The sequence below is a fragment of the Salvelinus fontinalis genome, chromosome 29 (genome assembly GCF_029448725.1).
Source record: "Salvelinus fontinalis isolate EN_2023a chromosome 29, ASM2944872v1, whole genome shotgun sequence".
Lineage (NCBI taxonomy): Eukaryota > Metazoa > Chordata > Actinopteri > Salmoniformes > Salmonidae > Salvelinus > Salvelinus fontinalis.
The window spans coordinates 41,896,874-41,916,393 of record NC_074693.1 but is presented as its reverse complement, the minus strand read 5'-3'; the positions used below and the strand labels follow the sequence as shown (position 1 = coordinate 41,916,393).

At 41.0% G+C, this 19,520-nt stretch overlaps 1 protein-coding gene across 1 annotated transcript in view; it reads right to left on the bottom strand.

Moving 5' to 3' along the window:
* Positions 1-2,219: 2,219 nt before the first annotated feature.
* Positions 2,220-19,520, bottom strand: part of LOC129827992 (BTB/POZ domain-containing protein KCTD8-like) — a 61,987-nt gene continuing 44,686 nt past the window's right edge. Inside the window, exon 2 of the mRNA XM_055889374.1 lies at positions 2,220-4,857. Within this exon, the coding sequence (XP_055745349.1) occupies positions 4,358-4,857 (500 nt within the window). The 3' untranslated portion in view covers positions 2,220-4,357. The remainder of the gene's footprint in view (positions 4,858-19,520) is intronic.

Genomic DNA, 19,520 nt, shown 5'->3' with positions numbered 1-19,520 from the left:
TTTGAGAAGAAGCCATTTTTTTCTTATTGTTGACCATTTTTATTGAAAACAATCACAGTAAGGTACTTCATTTTTAGCCGGAAATGATTTGATGATGAGATAAAAACGGCCGTGTTGGTACTTTACTTAAACAATCCCATCCTCAAAATATGGAAAGATATTTCTGCCCTCAGGCTAAGATTTAATAAGGAAAACGGTGTTTATAACAAGTTGTGTATTCAATGAAAGTGTTTACATAATGTAGTTGAATTAAGAGAAACTAAAAAAGGACTTATTCATGTAAAAGCTCAGAGTGCTGGGGGAGGCACTGCTGGTGCATGTAGACAACATTACAAAAAAACATGTAAGGTCATTAAGCTTTTAATGAGGAATTGGAGGGCTTAATAAGAAATTGGACATTGTTGCATGTTTCTTGTAATGTTGTCTAGAGGCACCAGCAGTCCCTTCACAGCACTGATATGCCCGAAACGTATGCTCCAGTTTAGTTTTATAGCACCTTGCATGTTCTGTATTTTTTTGAGCATGTATTGAATTAACTACATTATTTTTGCATCTTGACCTCCTTGGGGTATTTCTTTTCATGGTTTTGAGTGTGAGTACCTTTTGAACTCCACATAAATTGTTCTGCTACGCACCAGCCACCTTCCATTCTAGCCTGAGCGCAAACCCATATTCTGTCTTTCATTGTAGTTTATTACCATGTTTCTGTTCTGATCTAGGTTGAATATTTGAATAATGAAAACGGCAACTTCCAATCAGTCCAGCGTCCCACATAGTTCTTGACTAAGTTTTTCTCCTGCATGATTTGATTTCTCTCTAGAGAAACGGCACATTGAGCTCCCCCCAAAAAACGAGTCAATTAGTTTAACACCCCCCCCCCCCAAAACCAACATTTCGGTTGTTTGCTCAGCACTATGCAAATCAGTGAATTTTCAGAAAGGGCACATGTGGGAAATTTTTCCAACAGCACCGGTCGACATTTTAGAGGGCTTTTCGGTCTTGTCTAATGGTCAATCCTCTATTGACAGATCTAATTCCTAAAGTAAATTCCCAGTGAGGAGATTTTCAAAAAGCAGAATAATACATTTCACTGGGACTTGCGCATGGCCTTGGCAGTCCCACAGAGCGATAATGGATTCAAGAGAAACTCATAATGTCTCTGCAATTTTCTCTCCGTGGTTAAATAATAACTTTTGTGTTAGTTTACATGGACCTCAGAATGTAAGATTCTTGCTTATGCATGCATCGACCAGCACTATCTACGCCAGAGTGGGTGGCTGTCATTATGTTTGGAGAGTCCATCCACTTTCCTGCGTTACCATGGAAACGATGCTAACAATGCCAACAAATCTTCATCTTTCATTTCCCGTTCAAATATATTCAAATGGGGCCTCTTACCGACCTCTTGTAGATGAGCCCTGATTGCAAGAGATGGACCAAGGCTGTTTTTATTGAAAATCTTACCACATTACTGGTTTCTGAGCGTATCGGACAGCTTCAGTATTGCTTCAACTATCAGTGAAATAATCAATTATCGAAAAACATTGTTCACATTTCCATTTTCTGACATGTTTGGTCCCGGGCAGAGAAGAGAACTTCACCTGCTAAACGTCGTTGTGATACACAGCAATTTCGTTTGAGACTAACCACATGATCATTTCAGCACCGTAGATCGAGACAATTTAGACGAGCAGGGTTAAACTCAGTGAAGCATGTTTTAAGAGACTCTGACACTCATTTTCTTCTCATTCAAAGAGCAAACGCAAAGCAGTCAAAGTGTTTGTGTAATTTCCACCACATTTTCCCATCTGTCAAAGCAATTTGGCGCGTTGGGTTTTCTTCAGTTTACTAAGCTTGGGTTTGTTTTTGCTTTGTGTACTGTGCTCATGGTAAGGGATTCGTAATTGTTTTGTACACAATATGTCTGAAAAATGTGTTTATAACATATTTTATTGAATGCATTAAATGTCTTTAAAACGAAACATCTCGCCTTGAAAATGTGCTGTACACACAACCAAAAAAACTGCCGTATACTGGCCACCTGATATAATACACAGATCTTTGTGTACCTCTGCAGAGCAAATATAGATAGCCTTGACAATGTGCATTGCCTCAAAACAGAGCATCAAGGCATGTTAACCTTCGTTATAATTGAAAAACGTCTGATCTCCAATTCAGGTCTTTGGGGAAGCAGGAAACTCATGAAAATGGCCAGCAGATTTTTCCTCGTTAAGCGACACTTTTATTAGATAAAAGATTTTCAACAAATAGGGACTTACAAAAACAGACTTCCATTGATGAATAATCTGATTTTTCAGTGATTTTCATAAAAGTTATTGGGTGATCAACAGAAAGACGACTTGAGGTTAACACTGCAGCAAAGGCTTGGTCTTCAGCACACCATATTTACTGTGGTTCTCTACAAACACAAACATTTCCAAAACGGTGCTGCTCCAACCATTGTTTTTGATTGGATGACTTTTCCCAAGGTTCAAATCCTGATGTAAAATATGACAAAACCAGCCTCTATAGTCATTGTAAGAAAATTGTCTTCCCCTTTCTTAGCCCTGCACTGAGAGATTTATACATACAAAGCTGGTTTCCCAGACACTGATTAAGTCTGGTCCTGGACTAAAAAGTGTCATAACATGATATATTTTTATTGTAGAATAAAAAAGTAGCAATAAATATTATTACTCACAGATTGACCATGGACAACAACAGTAAACACAAAGGACGTCCATGGTAGATACTGAATGGACATCTTCCACTCTTTCCACTACGTGGATTTACAAACTTCTTAAACAATTCACATGTTGAACACTTAATTATCTACAGAGAGAATAATGTACTTTAAATTAAGTCTTTAGCGGTATACAGTTTATCTATGTTTTCTTATTTGTTAACAACAGTCATCTGCATTCACAACAATTTCAATCCACTGACACTGAATGTGTCCAATAATGGAAATATACACTCAGTTACCAGTTTATTAGGTACACCCATCTTGTACCGGGTAAAAAAAAAGCCAGACTACGGTTTGCAACTGCACATGGGGACAAAGATCATACTTTTTGGAGAAATGTCCTCTGGTCTGATGAAACAAATATAAAACTGTTTGGCCATAATGACCATTGTTATGTTAGGAGGAAAAAGGGGGATGCTTGCAAGCCGAAGAATACCATCCCAACCGTGAAGCACGGGGGTGGCAGCATCATGTTGTGGGGGTGCTTTTGCTGCAGGAGGGACTGGTGCACTTCACAAAATAGATGGCATCGTGAGGATGAAAAATTGTGTGGTTATATTGAAGCAACATCTCAAGACATCAGTCAGGAAGTTAAAGCTTGGTCGCAAATGGGTCTTCCAAATGGACAATGATCCCAAGCATACTTCCAAAGTTGTGGCAAAATGGCTTAAGGACAACAAAGTCAAGGTATTGGAGTGGCCATCACAAAGCCCTGACCTCAATCCTATAGAAAATTTGTGGGCAGAACTGAAAAAGCGTGTGCAAGCAAGGAGGCCTACAAACCTGACTCAGTTACACCAGCTCTGTCAGGAGGAATGGCCAAAATTCACCCAACTTATTGTGGGAAGCTTGTGGAAGTCTACCCAAAACGTTTGACACAAGTTAAACAATTTAAAGGCAATGCTACCAAATACTAATTCAGTGTATATAAACTTCTGACACACTGGGAATGTGATGAAAGAAAGAAAAGCTGAAATTAATCATTCACTCTACTATTATTCTGACATTTCACATTCTTAAAATAAAGTGGTGATCCTAACTGACCTAAGACAGGGAATTCCTACTAGGATAAATGTCAGAAATTGTGAAAAACTGTGTTTAAATGTATTTGGCTAAGGCGTATGTAAACTTCCGACTTCAACTGTATTTTGCCCATTCTAACATTCAGTCGAACAGTAACTGAATGCCTCTTTGCATGTCTGCATGCTTTATATAGCATGCCACAGCCACCTGACTTACTGTCTGTAGGAGCGAACCATTTTTGTGAACGTGGTGGTGTACCTAATAAACTGGCCACTAAATGTACAGTAGTCATATACTGTTCACATAGGCATATTGTTTCAAACGTAATCTGCAATGCAATCTAGAACTGAAGAGACAACATACCAGTAAAGGGGAGATCTGCTGTGCTTCTTTTAACATATGCCCCAGAAATGCATGTGCTTACTAACCTTGTGCCTCCCCTCACAAAAACAGTTTGTTGATGATCCTTTTAACTTCATTTGAACTGGAAGACATTTTAGATCGAATCATAGCACTTAAAACCAGCCAAATGGAGGGAATCCAAATTAAAATGACTACTGCATGTGGCATGGTGATAGAAAAGGGTCCCTATAGACCATACTTTTGGAGTAGTTCGGACTGCCACTGCCGCTTGCGCTCGGGGAAAGCCTGTGGGATTTTGATGTTGTTAAAGTCCTGTATGCACTGCTTCATCTCTTCCTCTGCGCTGGGTCTCTCCGTGTTCTTCTTCCTGCTCAGGCCGCCCTCACGCCCCATCAGTGACTGGAAGAGCTCGCTGTTGCGTCGCCTATCTGGCAGCTGCATCCACTGCACTGACGAGCCCTTCTTGGAGGACCGCCCAAGGGTGAGGGTGCTCGGCTGCCGAGAGACAGACTGGAGGGCTCCGCAGGGGGCCATGGATCCCCCGCCGCCTCCCCCACCCAAGTTGGGACCGTCCTGGGGCGAGGTGGCCTCAGAGTGGGTCTCGGAGCTGGAGGTGGAGAGTTCGTTGAGGGAGGTGCCGCTCTCGCTGCCCTTGTCGGTGCCCAGTTTGTCCTTCTGGCGCTCCTCACAGTCCTGCTTGGGGGAGACGATCTTCGATGCCGGCCCTGCCAAACACACAGCAGAGAGACAAGGTCAGTCACATGTTGAGACAATTGGAGTAAAGAGCACCTGTGTATGTCACGCTGCCATTTTCCCAAAATGTCTCCTTCAGTGCCACAGCCATTCCACTTATTTTATGTTACAGTACAAGCACACCTAATTCATCTGGGTGATTAGTTGACCAGTTGAATCAGTTGTGCTAGAGTACTCTCTCTCGCTCACGCTCTCTCTCTCTCTCTCTGGTTACAGTAAGAAGGCTAACGCATCTCAACACCCAGCATAAAATCCTTGTCAGTAGCTAGGTTTCCATCCAATTGGCTACAGATGTTCATGTAAATATCCTGAAATCTGCATACAAACAATATGCGCATGTTTACAAATAACTCCTTTTGATTCAAGTGAAATGGTGCCTTTTTGCAGCATTCGTATTTTGTGATATTCCACAGCTCCGATTTTTTGTCGAATGAGTTTGACCCCTGGTTGTATAGCATCAGAACTAGAGGCATAATTTCTATTATGTCGATTCTACAATTTGCCCATAACATTTAATTGAAATATTAAACATGAATTTCATCAAAGAAATGCTTCTACACCCCCCTACCCACTGCAGAATAAACAAAAACACAGCAATTATCTACATTCACAATAGCTGATATGGCTTGTGTTCAAATGTCAGCCTGCCTGGGGTTTTTGGTGGGCCGCTGCATGCCCGTATTAGCAAACACATGCAGGCTGTAAATCAGTGATGCACCTCAAAGGCATTGTAATTCAAGGCTTCCACTTTGGTTTACTATCTCACTAATAGCAACAGCAGCCAAGACCCCAAGGACGCCAAACATCATTCACAATGACTGCCTCCACCACAGAAACCAATTACATATGTAGATCCGAGATTACTCATCCCACAATGCAGTTCCTTTGTGTGTACAGAGATGTTTCTACCTCTGGGATTTACAGTAGTGACAGAGACAGATCTCGTTATCTCTGACACACACACGCTCGTGCGCACACACATGCTGTATCTCTATTGCTCCCCCCCCCCCCCCCCCACAGCAATTTTTAAAGTTGAATCGAATCAGTGCCAGGTTTCGTTTTTCCGTCTTTCTCTACACTCAGTGGCACGAAGGGAAAAAATAATGCAGTAGACTGCAGAGGGTCAGTAGAAATCAAACCAATTTAGAACGTTCCCTGGGCCTTTAAAACGGAGAATGTTCTGTCCGACTGTCTCCCATTTGATTTGAAAATAGAGCATGAATAACTTGCTCCTCTCAATGCTTAGACAACTAAAGTCAAGCTAATAGAGGGTCTTTAGAGTTAGGGAGCCAGTACATCAGAGGAGAAAATGTGACTCCGTTAGATAAATAGCATATCATATAAGGAGTAATGACCTACCATTGAGTTCCTCTCCATTTTTCATCTTGTTTGACAAAGGCATGTCATATGTGGCTCCCTATTCTACCTTGGCATTCATCAATGTGCTTTTGTGTGGGATGGTTCTTGGCACCCTATCCCAATAAGTCTTAGGGACGCGACTCAATCGAAACCACATTGCAGTATTAAAAGAAGAGTGTCAACATAGCTTTATCAGCGGAGTCAGATGAAATTGCAGAATGGTTTGGGTGACTATAATTAATAGCAGGTAGACTACACAGGTAGATTCTTTCCAGTTTTCAGAATAAGAATGTGTGCATGGGCAGTAGTTGTAGTGTTAGTGGATAGCGGCTATTTTGATGAAAGGGTTCACTTATGTATTTTTTTTTTATGTGATTGTTTTACATACTGGCTACTGTCGTGACTCTACTTTCATTAATCTGATGACTGTTATTTATTTAGTCAACTAACTATGTCACGCCCTGACCTTAGAGAGCCTTTTATTCTCAATGTTGGTTAGGTCGGGGTGTGACTAGGGTGGGTTATCTAGGTGATTATACACTGCTCAAAAAAATAAACGAGATGAGATCCTCAGACCCCTTGTGAGACCATATGCTGACACATGCACATTTGTGGCCTGCTGGAGGTCATTTTGCAGGGCTCTGGCAGTGCACCTCCTTGCACAAAGGCGGAGGTAGCGGTCCTGCTGCTGGGTTGTTGCCCTCCTACGGCCTCCTCCACGTCTCCTGATGTACTGGCCTGTCTCCTGGTAGCGCCTCCATGCTCTGGACACTACGCTGACAGACACAGCAAACCTTTTTGCCACAGCTCGCATTGATGTGCCATCCTGGATGAACTGCACTACCTGAGCCACTTGTGTGGGTTGTAGACTCCGTCTCATGCTACCACTAGAGTGAGAGCACCGCCAGCATTCAAAAGTGACCAAAACATCAGCCAGGAAGCATAGGAACTGAGAAGTGGTCTGTGGTCACCACCTGCAGAATCACTCCTTTATTGGGGGTGTCTTGCTAATTGCCTATAATTTCCCCCTTCTGTCTATTCCATTTACACAACAGCATGTGAAATGTATTGTCAATTTGTGTTGCTTCCTAAGTGGACAGTTTGATTTCACAGAAGTGTGATTGACTTGGAGTTACATTGTGTTGTTTAAGTGTTCCCTTTATTTTTTTGAGCAGTGTATATCTATGTTGGCCTGGTATGGTTCCCAATCAGAGGCAGCTGTTTTTCATTGTCTCTGATTGGGGATCATATTTAGGCAGCCTTTTCCCACTGGGTTTTTGTGGGATCTTGTTTGTTTGCATGTAGTTGCCTGTGAGCACTGCATTTGACTTCACGTTTCGTTTGTTCTGTATTGTTTTGGTGAGTTTCTTTAATTAAACGTGTGGAACTCTACGCACGCTGTGCCTTGGCCCGTTAATTCTACAAACGATCGTGACACTATGTTTAATTGTTACCCGATTAAATTAATCATGTAACGTTTAACTCATTAGGATTTGGGGCAGCACGAGAGCCATTGTTTAAAGAGTTACCATCTCCCGAATTAAAGTCTAACGGTCTTTACCTATCACATCCATAAAATAGTCAACCTATTAATTATAACCTCATATCATATCATTCTGAACAGTCGTAACCTCCTGCATTTACAAAACCCCCAGCCTTACTTGATTCAGTACTACACAAATTGGTTTAATTAATTATTTACTAAATAACTAAATGGTAACACAGGTAATACATTAAAACAGGCCTTAGCATACTGACAATATGGGGGGTTGTTACAAAGGAGATAGAGAGGGGCAGAGACATAATACTTTGGTAGATTTAGAAACTACTCTCACAGTAATCATATACTTTGCACACAAACTGCCGCCCATTTGGAGTAAGAAATCATGAATGTATGTGAATACAGTGGCTTGCGAAATAATTTACCCCCTTGGCATTTTTCCTATTTTGCTGTCTTACAACCTGGAATTAAAATAGATTTCTTTTGTATCATTTGATTTACACAACATGCCTACCACTTTGAAGATGCAAAATATTTTTTTTTATGGTGAAACAAACAAGAAATAAGACAAACTGAACTTGAGCGTGCATAACTATTCACCCCCAAAGTCAATACTTTGTAGAGCCACCTTCTGCAGCAATTACAGCTGCAAGTCTCTTGAGGTATGTCTCTATAAGCTTGGCACATCAAGCCACTGGGATTTTGTGCCCATTCTTCAAGGCACAACTGCTCCAGCTCCTTCAAGTTGGATGGGTTCCGCTGGTGTACAGCAATCTTTAAGGCATACCACAGATTCTCAATTGGATTGAGGTCTGAGCATTGACTAGGCCATTCCAAGACATTTAAACGTTTGTCCTTAAACCCCTCGAGTGTTGCTTTAGCAGTATGCTTAGGGTCATTGTCCTGCTGGAAGGTGATCCTCGGTCCCAGTCTAAAATCTCTGGAAGACTGAAACAGGTTTCCCTCAAGAACTTCCCTGTATTTAATGCCATCCGTCATTCCTTCAACTCTAATCAGTTTCCCAGTCCCTACCGAAGAAAACCATCCCCACAGCATGATGCTGCCACCACCATGCTCCACTCTGGGGATGGTGTTCTCGGGGTAATGAGAGGTGCTGGGTTTGCGCAGGACATAGCGTTTTCTTGATGGCCAAAAAGCACATTTTAGTCTCATCTGACCAGAGTACCTTCTTCCATATGTTTGCGGAGTCTCCCAAATGCCTTTTTGCGAAACTGTATTTTCTTCTTTAAGCAATGGCTTTTAAAAATTATTTTCTTCTTTAAGCAAAGGCTTTTTTCTGAACACTTTTCCGTAAAGCCCAGCTCTGTGGAGTGTACAGCTTAAAGTGATCCTATGGACAGACACTCCAATCTCCACTGTGGAGCTTTGCAGCTCCTTCAGGGTTATCTTTGGTCTCTTTTTTCCTTTCTGATTAATGCCCTCCTTGCCTGGTCCGTGAGTTCGGGTGGGCGGCCCTCTCTTGGCAGGTTTGTTGTGGTGCCATATTCTTTCTATTTTTTAATAATGGATTAAATGGTGCTCCTTGGGATGTTCCAAGTTTCAGATATTTTTTTATAACCCAACCCTGATCTGTACTTCTCCACAACTTTGTCCCTGACCAGTTTGGAGAGCTCCCTGGTCTTCATAGTGCCACTTGCTTGGTGGTGCCCCTTGCTTAGTGGTGCCCCTTGCTTAGTGGGGTTGCAGACTAGTGGGGCCTTTCAGAAAAGGTGTATACATATGCTGAGATCATGACAGATCATGTGAAACATTGCACACAGGGGGACTTTACTTAACTAATTATGTGCCTTCTGAAGGTAATTAGTTGCAAGTGATTTTTTTCATTTCACTTCACCAATTTGGACTATTTTGTGTATGTCCATTACATAAAATCCAAATAAAAAATATATTTAAATTACAGGCTGTAATGCAACAAAATAGGAAAAATGCCAAAGGGGATTAAGACTTTTGCAAGGCACTGTACGTGTAAATGCCTTGGGTATCTCTGTCGGAACCAAGCTTTCTTGGAAAGGGGTTTGTTTGGCCCTTTCCGCGGCACTCTTGTCCAAAAGGGGTCCCCAAAAGGGGTCCCCACCCGTCTCTTCTACTGTTGCTCTCAACTGCCTTCGCCCGGCAACCGGTGATCCGTCATGTAGTCCTGAACAGAACTACAGAAGTCACTCTGCTTCCACTCGCTCTGGAAGATGATTCTTTGAAGATAGGCTAGCCAGCTGTATCGATGGTTCTCAGTTGGGTGATGATAGTTGTAGAATTCGATGGTTTGAAGATTAGTTGAACGGTTCCACAACTGATCCCACTCATGGGGGTGTCAATTGAAACTTGACTAGCAACAACAACTGGGACCTAAAAGACCCCCACCATGACCACCCACTAAATTTGCCCAAGAAGAGTCAAACAAAAGAAAAACCCCCACCAAACTTTTAAAAAAGGAAGAAAGAAGGAAGAAATACAAAAAGTGAAGAAAAACAACATAAACAGGGATGATTAGATAAAGGATTGTTTGTCTAGAACTCAAATAGGGATGGCCAACATCTCTCAAGACAACTGGAGCACTGGGCCAGCCACTCTTAAATATCACCTGGATCAGCACTGGTGAAACACCTTCCAACTAACGAGATGACGCCAATTGACAAACGAGGTGATACCTAACGTCCAACCTCAAAATATATATGGAAAAATCGAAGCCTGTAACATTTCCCCCCCTAAGACAACAAATATATCCTATATTTTTGTTGGAAAAGTTTGCTCACAACCAACAGAAAATAACATCCATCTCACAACATGATCAACTTAAATGCGTCGCTATTTAAATACGTCGCCTCCTCCAATTTATTAACATTGTGTCTACTGGCTGTCGACACTTAAATGCCAGGCAGAACAGCCACCTTATTTTTTGTAAATATATATACACACCATTTTTTCTTGACAATATTTTTCGACTTTTTTTCTATTTGTTAGTCTTTCTATAGCTGCCTAAAACTGAAGTTCTGAAAAGAGGTAAAATCACGTACATTTTTATAACTCTTATCCTTGGAACGAGCCCAACCAAAACAGAACTCATCTCCAAAATGGCAAAATGTGCCGTCAAAATAAATTGTGAAATCAGGATCACCCATAAACGTCTAAGACAGATCAACCACTGTGGGATCGCTGACATCTTCCTCAACACTAGACTTTCTCCCAGAGACTTTCTTGGACATAGCACGTAACGGCACACATTGGGAACACTCTAGGGTACTTTTCTGATAACCCATTAGGTTCCTCTACTCAGGGTTCCTTACAAACTACAGGATGTGGCACGGCCTTCCCTCCAGCCAAATCATTTTCCAAAATGAATGAGCCCCTTCATTGGTAGGCTAGGAATCACTCCAATGACAACAGAACCAGAAACAAGATCAGACTTGAGTTCCACATTATACAAAGGAACTTCCACGCAACCCATCTCCATGCCTTGTATTAACACACTGTAACCAGTTGCTGAAGTGTCTCAGACAACAACGGGCTGCCCCAACAGCAAAAGTCCCTCCAAAATTAAAGGCTGCACCAGTGTCTCTCAGTATCTTCACTAGTTGCTTAACAGCGTCACCACTCTGCATAGACACGAACCTGTCTGAAACCAAGGGTTAATACACATCTGATCCAAAATTTGTTTTGGAGATACGCCAGTCCCAACCAGAGACTTAATGGGCTGGAGGGCTCCCACGAGAAGAAACATCATTTTTTTGCAACTTAGGACACAGAGACAATGTGTCCTTTCTCACGGTAATAATGACAAACTGGCATATACAAAAAAACTGTTCTGTCGATCTTTCTTTGGGCACTGTAGAAAAGGACCGAAACCTTTGGATGTGACTTCTCTGGATTGCTTTTTGCATAGGGATAACTAATGGGTGCATTGTTTGTGAAGGAAGTTTTATGTGCCATCACAAACTCATCTGCCAGAGCTGCAGCTTTTTCAAGAGTGAGATCCTTGTGCTCATAAATGTAGGTAGAAACTCTTTTGTGAAGGCAATTTTTGAGTATGAGTGTCTTTAAATCCTCAACGTCCTTGAGCTATTGAGAACCACACCACAGATCAAAAAGAAATGTTTGTTCCCTTGCAAACTCAGCATGGCTTTTTGATTCTATCTTTTGTAATTTACGGAACTGTTGTCTGTATGCCTCTGAGACCAACTCATAAGCCTGAAGGATAGCAGCTTTAACAGTGTCATAATCTGAACTCTGGCCAAGAGAAAGCAGCGTTCACTTTGTTTTTCCCACAATAACATTTTGTGAAAATGTTACACGGCTATTTTAGGGATGTGGCAATCCGCTCAAATAGAGTAAAATATACACTATATATGTGACCCGATTCATGAAACTAGGCATATGTCGCAAGTCACGACTTCACAGGAGAGTCGTTCGAATGTCCATCACAACTTTCATGTGCCTTAAAAACATACTTGTATGCCATCTGTAAATTTGAATTAAATTGTTAAATTACAAGCCTTGTTGGTTAAGCTACAGAAAAAGTTGGCAACCTTCCCCCTAGCCATGATTGGCTGAGTGGACATGCCGAGAGAGGAGAGAGGATTGGTCTGTCGTATTGAAGGCTGCTGTCTATTTGAGCTGGTAAATCTGTGTTGGTAATCCTGTCGAACGCGGCTTTTGAAAAAAACATGTATTGTGTAGTTGAGCTGCATAGGTGTTGTTCTCCACTTTCTGGAGGATCAACTTTTGAAATCAGTGGAATTAGAGTATGATAGCAAAAGAGATGGAGAAAACACCTGTCTCCGGATTACATCTGCAAATTGTTAGCAAGCTATCTAATGTTAGCTGGCTGGCACCCTAGCTGACGTTATTATTTGTTTCCCAGAGCCATTTGCAATTCTAGTTAGAGCCTAATGTTAGGCATTGTTGGCACTTTGTTCATTGTTGGCACTTTGTTCATTGTTGTTTAACTAGCTAACGTTAGCTGGCTGGCTCGTTAGCTAACGTTACGTGAAGTGTGTACACCACCTGTTGAATATGGCCGGTGTCAGTAAACATCTGCGAAAAAGCGTAATTAAATTGTTGCCAGTAGAACTGGTTAGGCTGTTTTCATTTTATCCAGAGGTAAACAAATCATCGGTCAGAGCGTAAAGTGTACGCTCCAAGAGTGAAATGAGATGGGTGGGGCTAAAGCTTAAGAGGGTGTGAACGATGCTGAATGGGTGTAGACAAAGAAGAGCTCTTCATTGGATACCAAAACATTCAAAGGCAATTTTATCAAAAGTGAGTTTACAAGTTGATCAACTTTCATAGTAGAATTACTTTCCCGTTGTTCCTCAAATGCAGTGTATGATATACCATTTTGTAGCGCTGAGTCTCTACTTTTATCCAACGTAAAAAACACCATTTCATGTTTTGCTACATAAGACCGAATCCAGGTGGTGAGTCACATACACAAAAGTATGTGGACATCCCTTCAAATTAGTTGATTTGGCTATTTCAGACAAACCAGTTTAAGACAGGTGTATAAAATCAAGCACACAGACATGCAATCTCCATAGACAAAAATTAGCAGTAGAATGGCCTTACTGAAGAGCTCAGTGACTTTCAATGTATCACCGTCATAGGATGCCACCTTTCCAACAAGTCAGTTCGTCAAATTTCTGCCATATTAGAGCTGCCTCGGTCAACTGTAAGTGCTCTTAGTGGTAGGCCACACAAGCTCACAAATCATCTGTCCTCGATTGCAACACTCACTACAGAGTTCCAAACTGCATCAGCATAAGAGCTGTTCGTCGAGAGTTTCACAAAATAGGTTTCCATGGCCTAGCAGCCGCACACAAGCCTAAGGTCACCATGCGCAATGCCAAGCATTGGCTGGAGAGGTGTAAAGTTTGCCGCCATTGGACTCTGGAGCAGTGGAAACGCATTCTCTGGAGTGATGGGGCCCCAGTGTTGAGGATCAGCGGGGTGGAGAGGTTGTTTTCTCCCCTCACCACCTGGGGGCAGCCCGTCAAAGTCCAGGACCCAGTTGCACAGGGCGGGGTCAAGACCCAGGGTCTCGAGCTTAATGACGAGTATGGAGGGTACTATGGTGTTAAATGCTGAGCTGTAGTCGATGAACAGCATTCTTACATAGGTTTTCCTCTTGTCCAGATGGGTTAGGGTAGTGTGCAGTGTGATTGCGATTGCGATTGTGTCGTCTGTGGACCTATTGGGGCGGTAAGCCATCTGACAGTCCGAAGAACGAATCTGGGTTTGGCGGATACCAGGAGAACGCTACCTGCCCGAATGGATTTGCCAACTATAATGGTCTGGGGCTGTTTTTCCTGGTTCGGGCTAGGCCCCTTAGTTCCAATGAAGGGAACTCTTAACGGTACAGCATAGAACATTCTAGATTAATTTCTGCTTCCAACTTTGTGGCAACAGTTTGGGGAAGGCCCTTTCCTGTTTTAGCATTGGTAAAAAAAAGCAGACATTGAATATCCCTTTGAGCATGGTGAAGTTATTAATTTCACTGTGGATGGTCTATTAATTCACCCAGTCACTACAAAGATACAGGTGTCCTTCCTAAGTCAGTTGCCGGAGAGGAAGTAAACCGCTCAGGGATATATATTTCACCATGAGGCCAATAGTGACTTTAAAACAGGTAGAGAGTTTAATGGCTGTGAGAAAACTGAGGATGGATCAACAACATTGTAGTTACTCAATACTAACCTAAATGACAGAGTGTAAGGAAGAAAGCCTGTACAAAATCAAATTATTTCAAAGCATGCATCCTGTTTTTAATAAAGCACTAAAGTAAAACTGATAAAAATGTGGCAAACAAATTAACTTTATGTCCTAAATACAAAGTGTTATGTTCGGGGAAAATCCAAACCAACACATTACAGAGTACAACGCTCCATATTTTCAAGTATGGTGGTGGCTGCATCATGTTATGGGTATGCTTGTCATCGGCAAAGACTAGGGAGGGGTTTTCTTTTGATAAAAAGAAACGTAATAGAGCTAATCTTAGGCCAAATCGTAAAGGAATATCTGGTTCAGTTTGCTTTCCAACAGACAATGGGAGACAAATACAGGAGTTGCTTACCAAGACATTGATCGTTCCTGAGTGGCCTAGTTACAGTTTTGACTTAAATAGGCTTCAGAATCTATGGCAAGACTTGAAAATGGGTGTCTAGCAAGGATCAACAACCAACTTGACAGAGCTTGAAGAATTTTAAGAAGAATAATGTACAAATGTTATACAATCCAGTTGTGCAAAGATCTTTGACTTACCCAGAAAGACTCAAAGAGAGACCAACTAATGTTCCAATTTTTCTTCCACTTTGACATTAGAGTATTTTGTGTAGATCGTTGAGAAAAAATACCAATTAAATCAATTATAATCCCACCTTGTAACACAACAAAATGTGGGAAAAGGCAACAGGTGTGAATACTTTCTGAAGGCACTGCACATGATAATTACAAGCATTTCCTATGTAACTACATTGTTCTTATATGACAATTGATTCGGTATAGCCATTGAGCCACCTCAAGACATAGAAATAAACAAATAAAAAATCTAATCAAATGTTATTTGTCACATTCACCGAATACAACAAGTGTAGACCTTACCACGAAATGCTTACTTACAAGCCCTTAACTCTATTTCTTGAACTGCATTGTTGGTTAAGAAAATATTTACTAAATAAACTAAAGTAAAACATGTAATTACATATTAACAAAGCTATATACAGGGGGGTGCCGGTACCAATGTGCGGGGGTACAGGTTGGTCAAGGTCATTTGTACATGTAGGTAGGGGTAAAGTGACTATGCATAGATAATAAACAGTAAGTAGGTGGGCCCCATTTGATTAATTGTTCAGCATTCTTGTAGCTTGGGGGTAGAAGCTGTTAAGAAGTCTTTTGGACCTAGACTGGCACTCCAGTACGGCTTGCCGTGCGGTAGCAGAGAGAACAGTCTATGATTTGGGTGACTGGAGTCTTTGATCATTTTTTGGGCCTTCCTCTGACACCGCCTAGTATATAGGTCCTGAATGGCAGGAAGCTTTCCCCCAGTGATATACTGGGCCGTACGCACTACCCTCTGTAGAGCCTGTCGTGGAAATTCATACTGAGAGAGACTTTGTAATTTCTTCAAACAATCATCTTCATTTAATATTGATAAATTATTACAATAAGACTGTTGGGCTGAGCAGCCTAACCCTTACAGACAATGCAGAGTTTTTATACAGCTGACATGAAAGATGCTTAGTCATTGCTGGTTCCACCCCTCCTGTGCAGATTGGGGCATCATAAGTCATCCTGTGGTAATCCAAACCCGGTGCCGTTTCAACCTGACCCCGGCTTAGTTTCCCAGATGCCAGGATGATTAGAACAATGAGGGATTGTTCGAAACTCTTCCAGGCTATCTCTATCTCGGGTCACACACACCACATTTTGTCTATGGAATGCCGGCTTTAGGAGTTTATCACCAAGTCATTGTCAGCTCAAGCTATCTCTGGAAAAACCCATTTTCCTTGACCATACGCCCAGTCTAACTGTAGGGAGCTAGAGGGGAGACCATAAAAACACAGCATTAGTAGGACAGAAATGTATTTTTTCCTATCATCATTTGTAAAAATAGAGAAGCGTAACGGCCCGAGGCAACTGCCCTGAGGGACACTGCACTGCACATATCTGATGTTAAAGAAGCTTCCATTGAAGAATATAACATTGCAAAGTGGGGTTGGAAAAGTACATCCAGTACTTTCTCATATTGGAAATGTTTATGTGAAAGAGTAATCAATCTCAATGAATAACAGGATATAATTAAGGCATGATTCCTTGGTTAAGAATCACTTGACACTTTAAAAACCTTTCAGACCAGCCTCAACAAATGGACCAGCCCGACCTCAGAGCCATATGGGTCGCTCCACCTCAAAAATTAAAAAAAATGCAAGAAAGTTTTAATTTGAAACAGTAGCCAGATAAACAAAACCAAAGCATGGGCTGCTGTCATAGCCGGTCCATAGAAAGTTTACAGGGTTAGAAAACCCAAATTCAATTTAGTAAACTATCCCTTTAACAATGTGTGGGGGGGGTTCTTTAATGTCCTTGAAAATAAATATCTGAACACTATGAAGTTGATATGCGTACACACGCACCCAATTACACGCTTGCTTACACACACACACACACACACACACACACACACACACACACACACACACACACACACACACACACACACACACACACACACACACACACACACACACACACACACACACACACACACACACACACACTTGATCGCTCTTCTCTCACGCTCTCTTTCTCTTCACTTATCTCCCTCTCTCTCCTCTCCTCTCTCTATTGTTGAGAACTTTTCTATCATTTAATGTTTTCTTTTGTCTATCTTTTGTATGCCTTTGTCTACATGTTTGTCTATGTTTACAACAAGCAATGGGAAGATATCAGAACAGGTAGGATGGGGAATAATAATATATTGTAAGGGATACATTTGTACTGTAGTAAAGCAGTATCTATAGCAATTTCATAATCATGTGAAATTTCAATTGCTATGGAAATGCTGGGATGTTTTTTTCAATTAAAACTATAATGCAAATATGATGGTGATACGATGTGGATTACAATTATCATCCTGAATATTAAGGTAATACTCACTTCATGTGACACACATAGACACTCAACCATGCAAATTGGCTGGGTTATTATTTATTTAGACATTACATGTTGTAGTCTTACTCTTATCCAGACATCACGCCCACTCACTAAATCACATCCAATATCATACACATCAACCTACTCAGATTTACTACACACATAATATCTTGAACACATTTTCTAACATCTGTGGCACTGCTTCACAGGCAAACAGACAAGGGAATAAAACAAATATTACTAGAACCTGTTTCTTGAATTCTAAACATCAGACATTTGAAGTCTCGAATGTTTACCGTCATAATACCTCTTACCACAGTAAATTAACAAGCACTAATTATGGTCAATTTAGACTGAGAATAGTATCTAGTTACGATAAGGGGTGAAATAAGTATAGCCAGTTATAATTGTAATGGCTTAACAGATTATAAAAAAATATCAGTCTTTACATGGATTCGGTCTTATGTAGCAAAATGTTAAATGGTGTTTTTTTACATTTGATAACAGACTCAGAGCTAGAAAAGGTTATATCATACACTACAGTTGAGGAACAATGGGAAAGTATTTCTGCTTTGAAAGTCGATAAACTTGTAAACTCACTTTTGAGAAAAGGGCCTTGGAATATTTTTGGTACCTACTGGAGAGCACTCCTTTGGGTACACCCATTCAGCATTGTTCACACCCTCTTAAGCCAGCGTCACCCATCTCTTTAAGGATTCACATGTGAGACCATGTGCTAAACAGTGAGTAGTGTAGTAAAGATTAAGACTAAAAGTGGTAGTAGTCTACAATAATGAAACATTCCAGGTAAACAGAAAGTGTCCAGATGTAAAGATACCTCAATAGAAAATGACTGAAGTAAAAGTGTCACCCAGTATAATACTACTTGAGTAAAGGTATTTGGTTTTAAAAATACTTAAGTATCAAAAGTAAAAGTATTAATAATTTCAAATTCCTTATATTAAACCAGATGAACCAAATTGTTAAAAAAAAAAAAATATTGGCGGATAGCCGGGGGCACACTCCAACACTCAGACATTTACAAACGAAGCATGTGTTTAGTGAGATCAAATGCAGTAGGGATGACCAGGGATGTTCTCTTGATACATTTGTGAATGGGACAATTTTCCTGTCAAGTACTTTTGGGTGTCAGGGAAAATGTATGTAGTTAAAAGTACATTATTTTCTTTTGGAATGTAGTGAAGTAAAAGTTGCCAAACATATAAATACTTAAGTTAAAATCATAAGTAAGTAAAAATAATTTCAAATTCCTTAAACCAGACGACCCAATTGTTTTTAATTAATTTTTTATGACAAATAGCCAGGGGCACACTCCAACACTCAGACATAACTTACAAACAAAGCATTTGTGTTTCGTGAGTCTGTGTCGTATGTCACAAAATCTTGTTACAACCACACATATCAGTATTCATTTTATATATCAACATTTGTCTTGCAAGTGGATGGGTCTCTACAGAGAGTATAAATGGTACAGCCAAATGGTTACTTGCATAGTAGCAATATCAGGAATAGATCATGTCAATATAAAGAAAATATACAGTATGTACACGAACAATATCAATAACGATAGTGATAGATGAGGTAGTTCTATGCACACAATCAGGGGAAAAGTGGCTAAGCAGCAGGATAAAAAAATGTTTAGCAGCAACTAGGCACTGCAGATAGTGCTGATGACTGGTCCGTCCGGACCACGCATGAACAAGGGAATCTATATTCGGAGAGCTTGTTTCTTTCCTGCCCTTGACTTTGGTGCAGGGCATGTGATGTCCATAGCCTCTTCATCGCAAAACTCCCTGATCTTCTCAAAAAGATCAGCTTGTCTAGCTGTGTCCAGTCCAGGTGGTTCTTGTACAGGTAGACCTTCTAAGGGAGGATGTCAGCGTTGCGCAGCAGCTGAAACCTGGTAACGACTGAGAACGCTCCTTGGCGACAACAACACCAGGCTCCAGAGCATGAAAGCTGTAAAAGGAAATAACAAAAAGAATTAAGACATTACAACCTTGCACAACATCAATTCACCTCCCAAGTTTAGATAAGAAGAATAACCTCATACAATGCACTGAAAAGGATATTCACCTGAAGTGCTGGTAC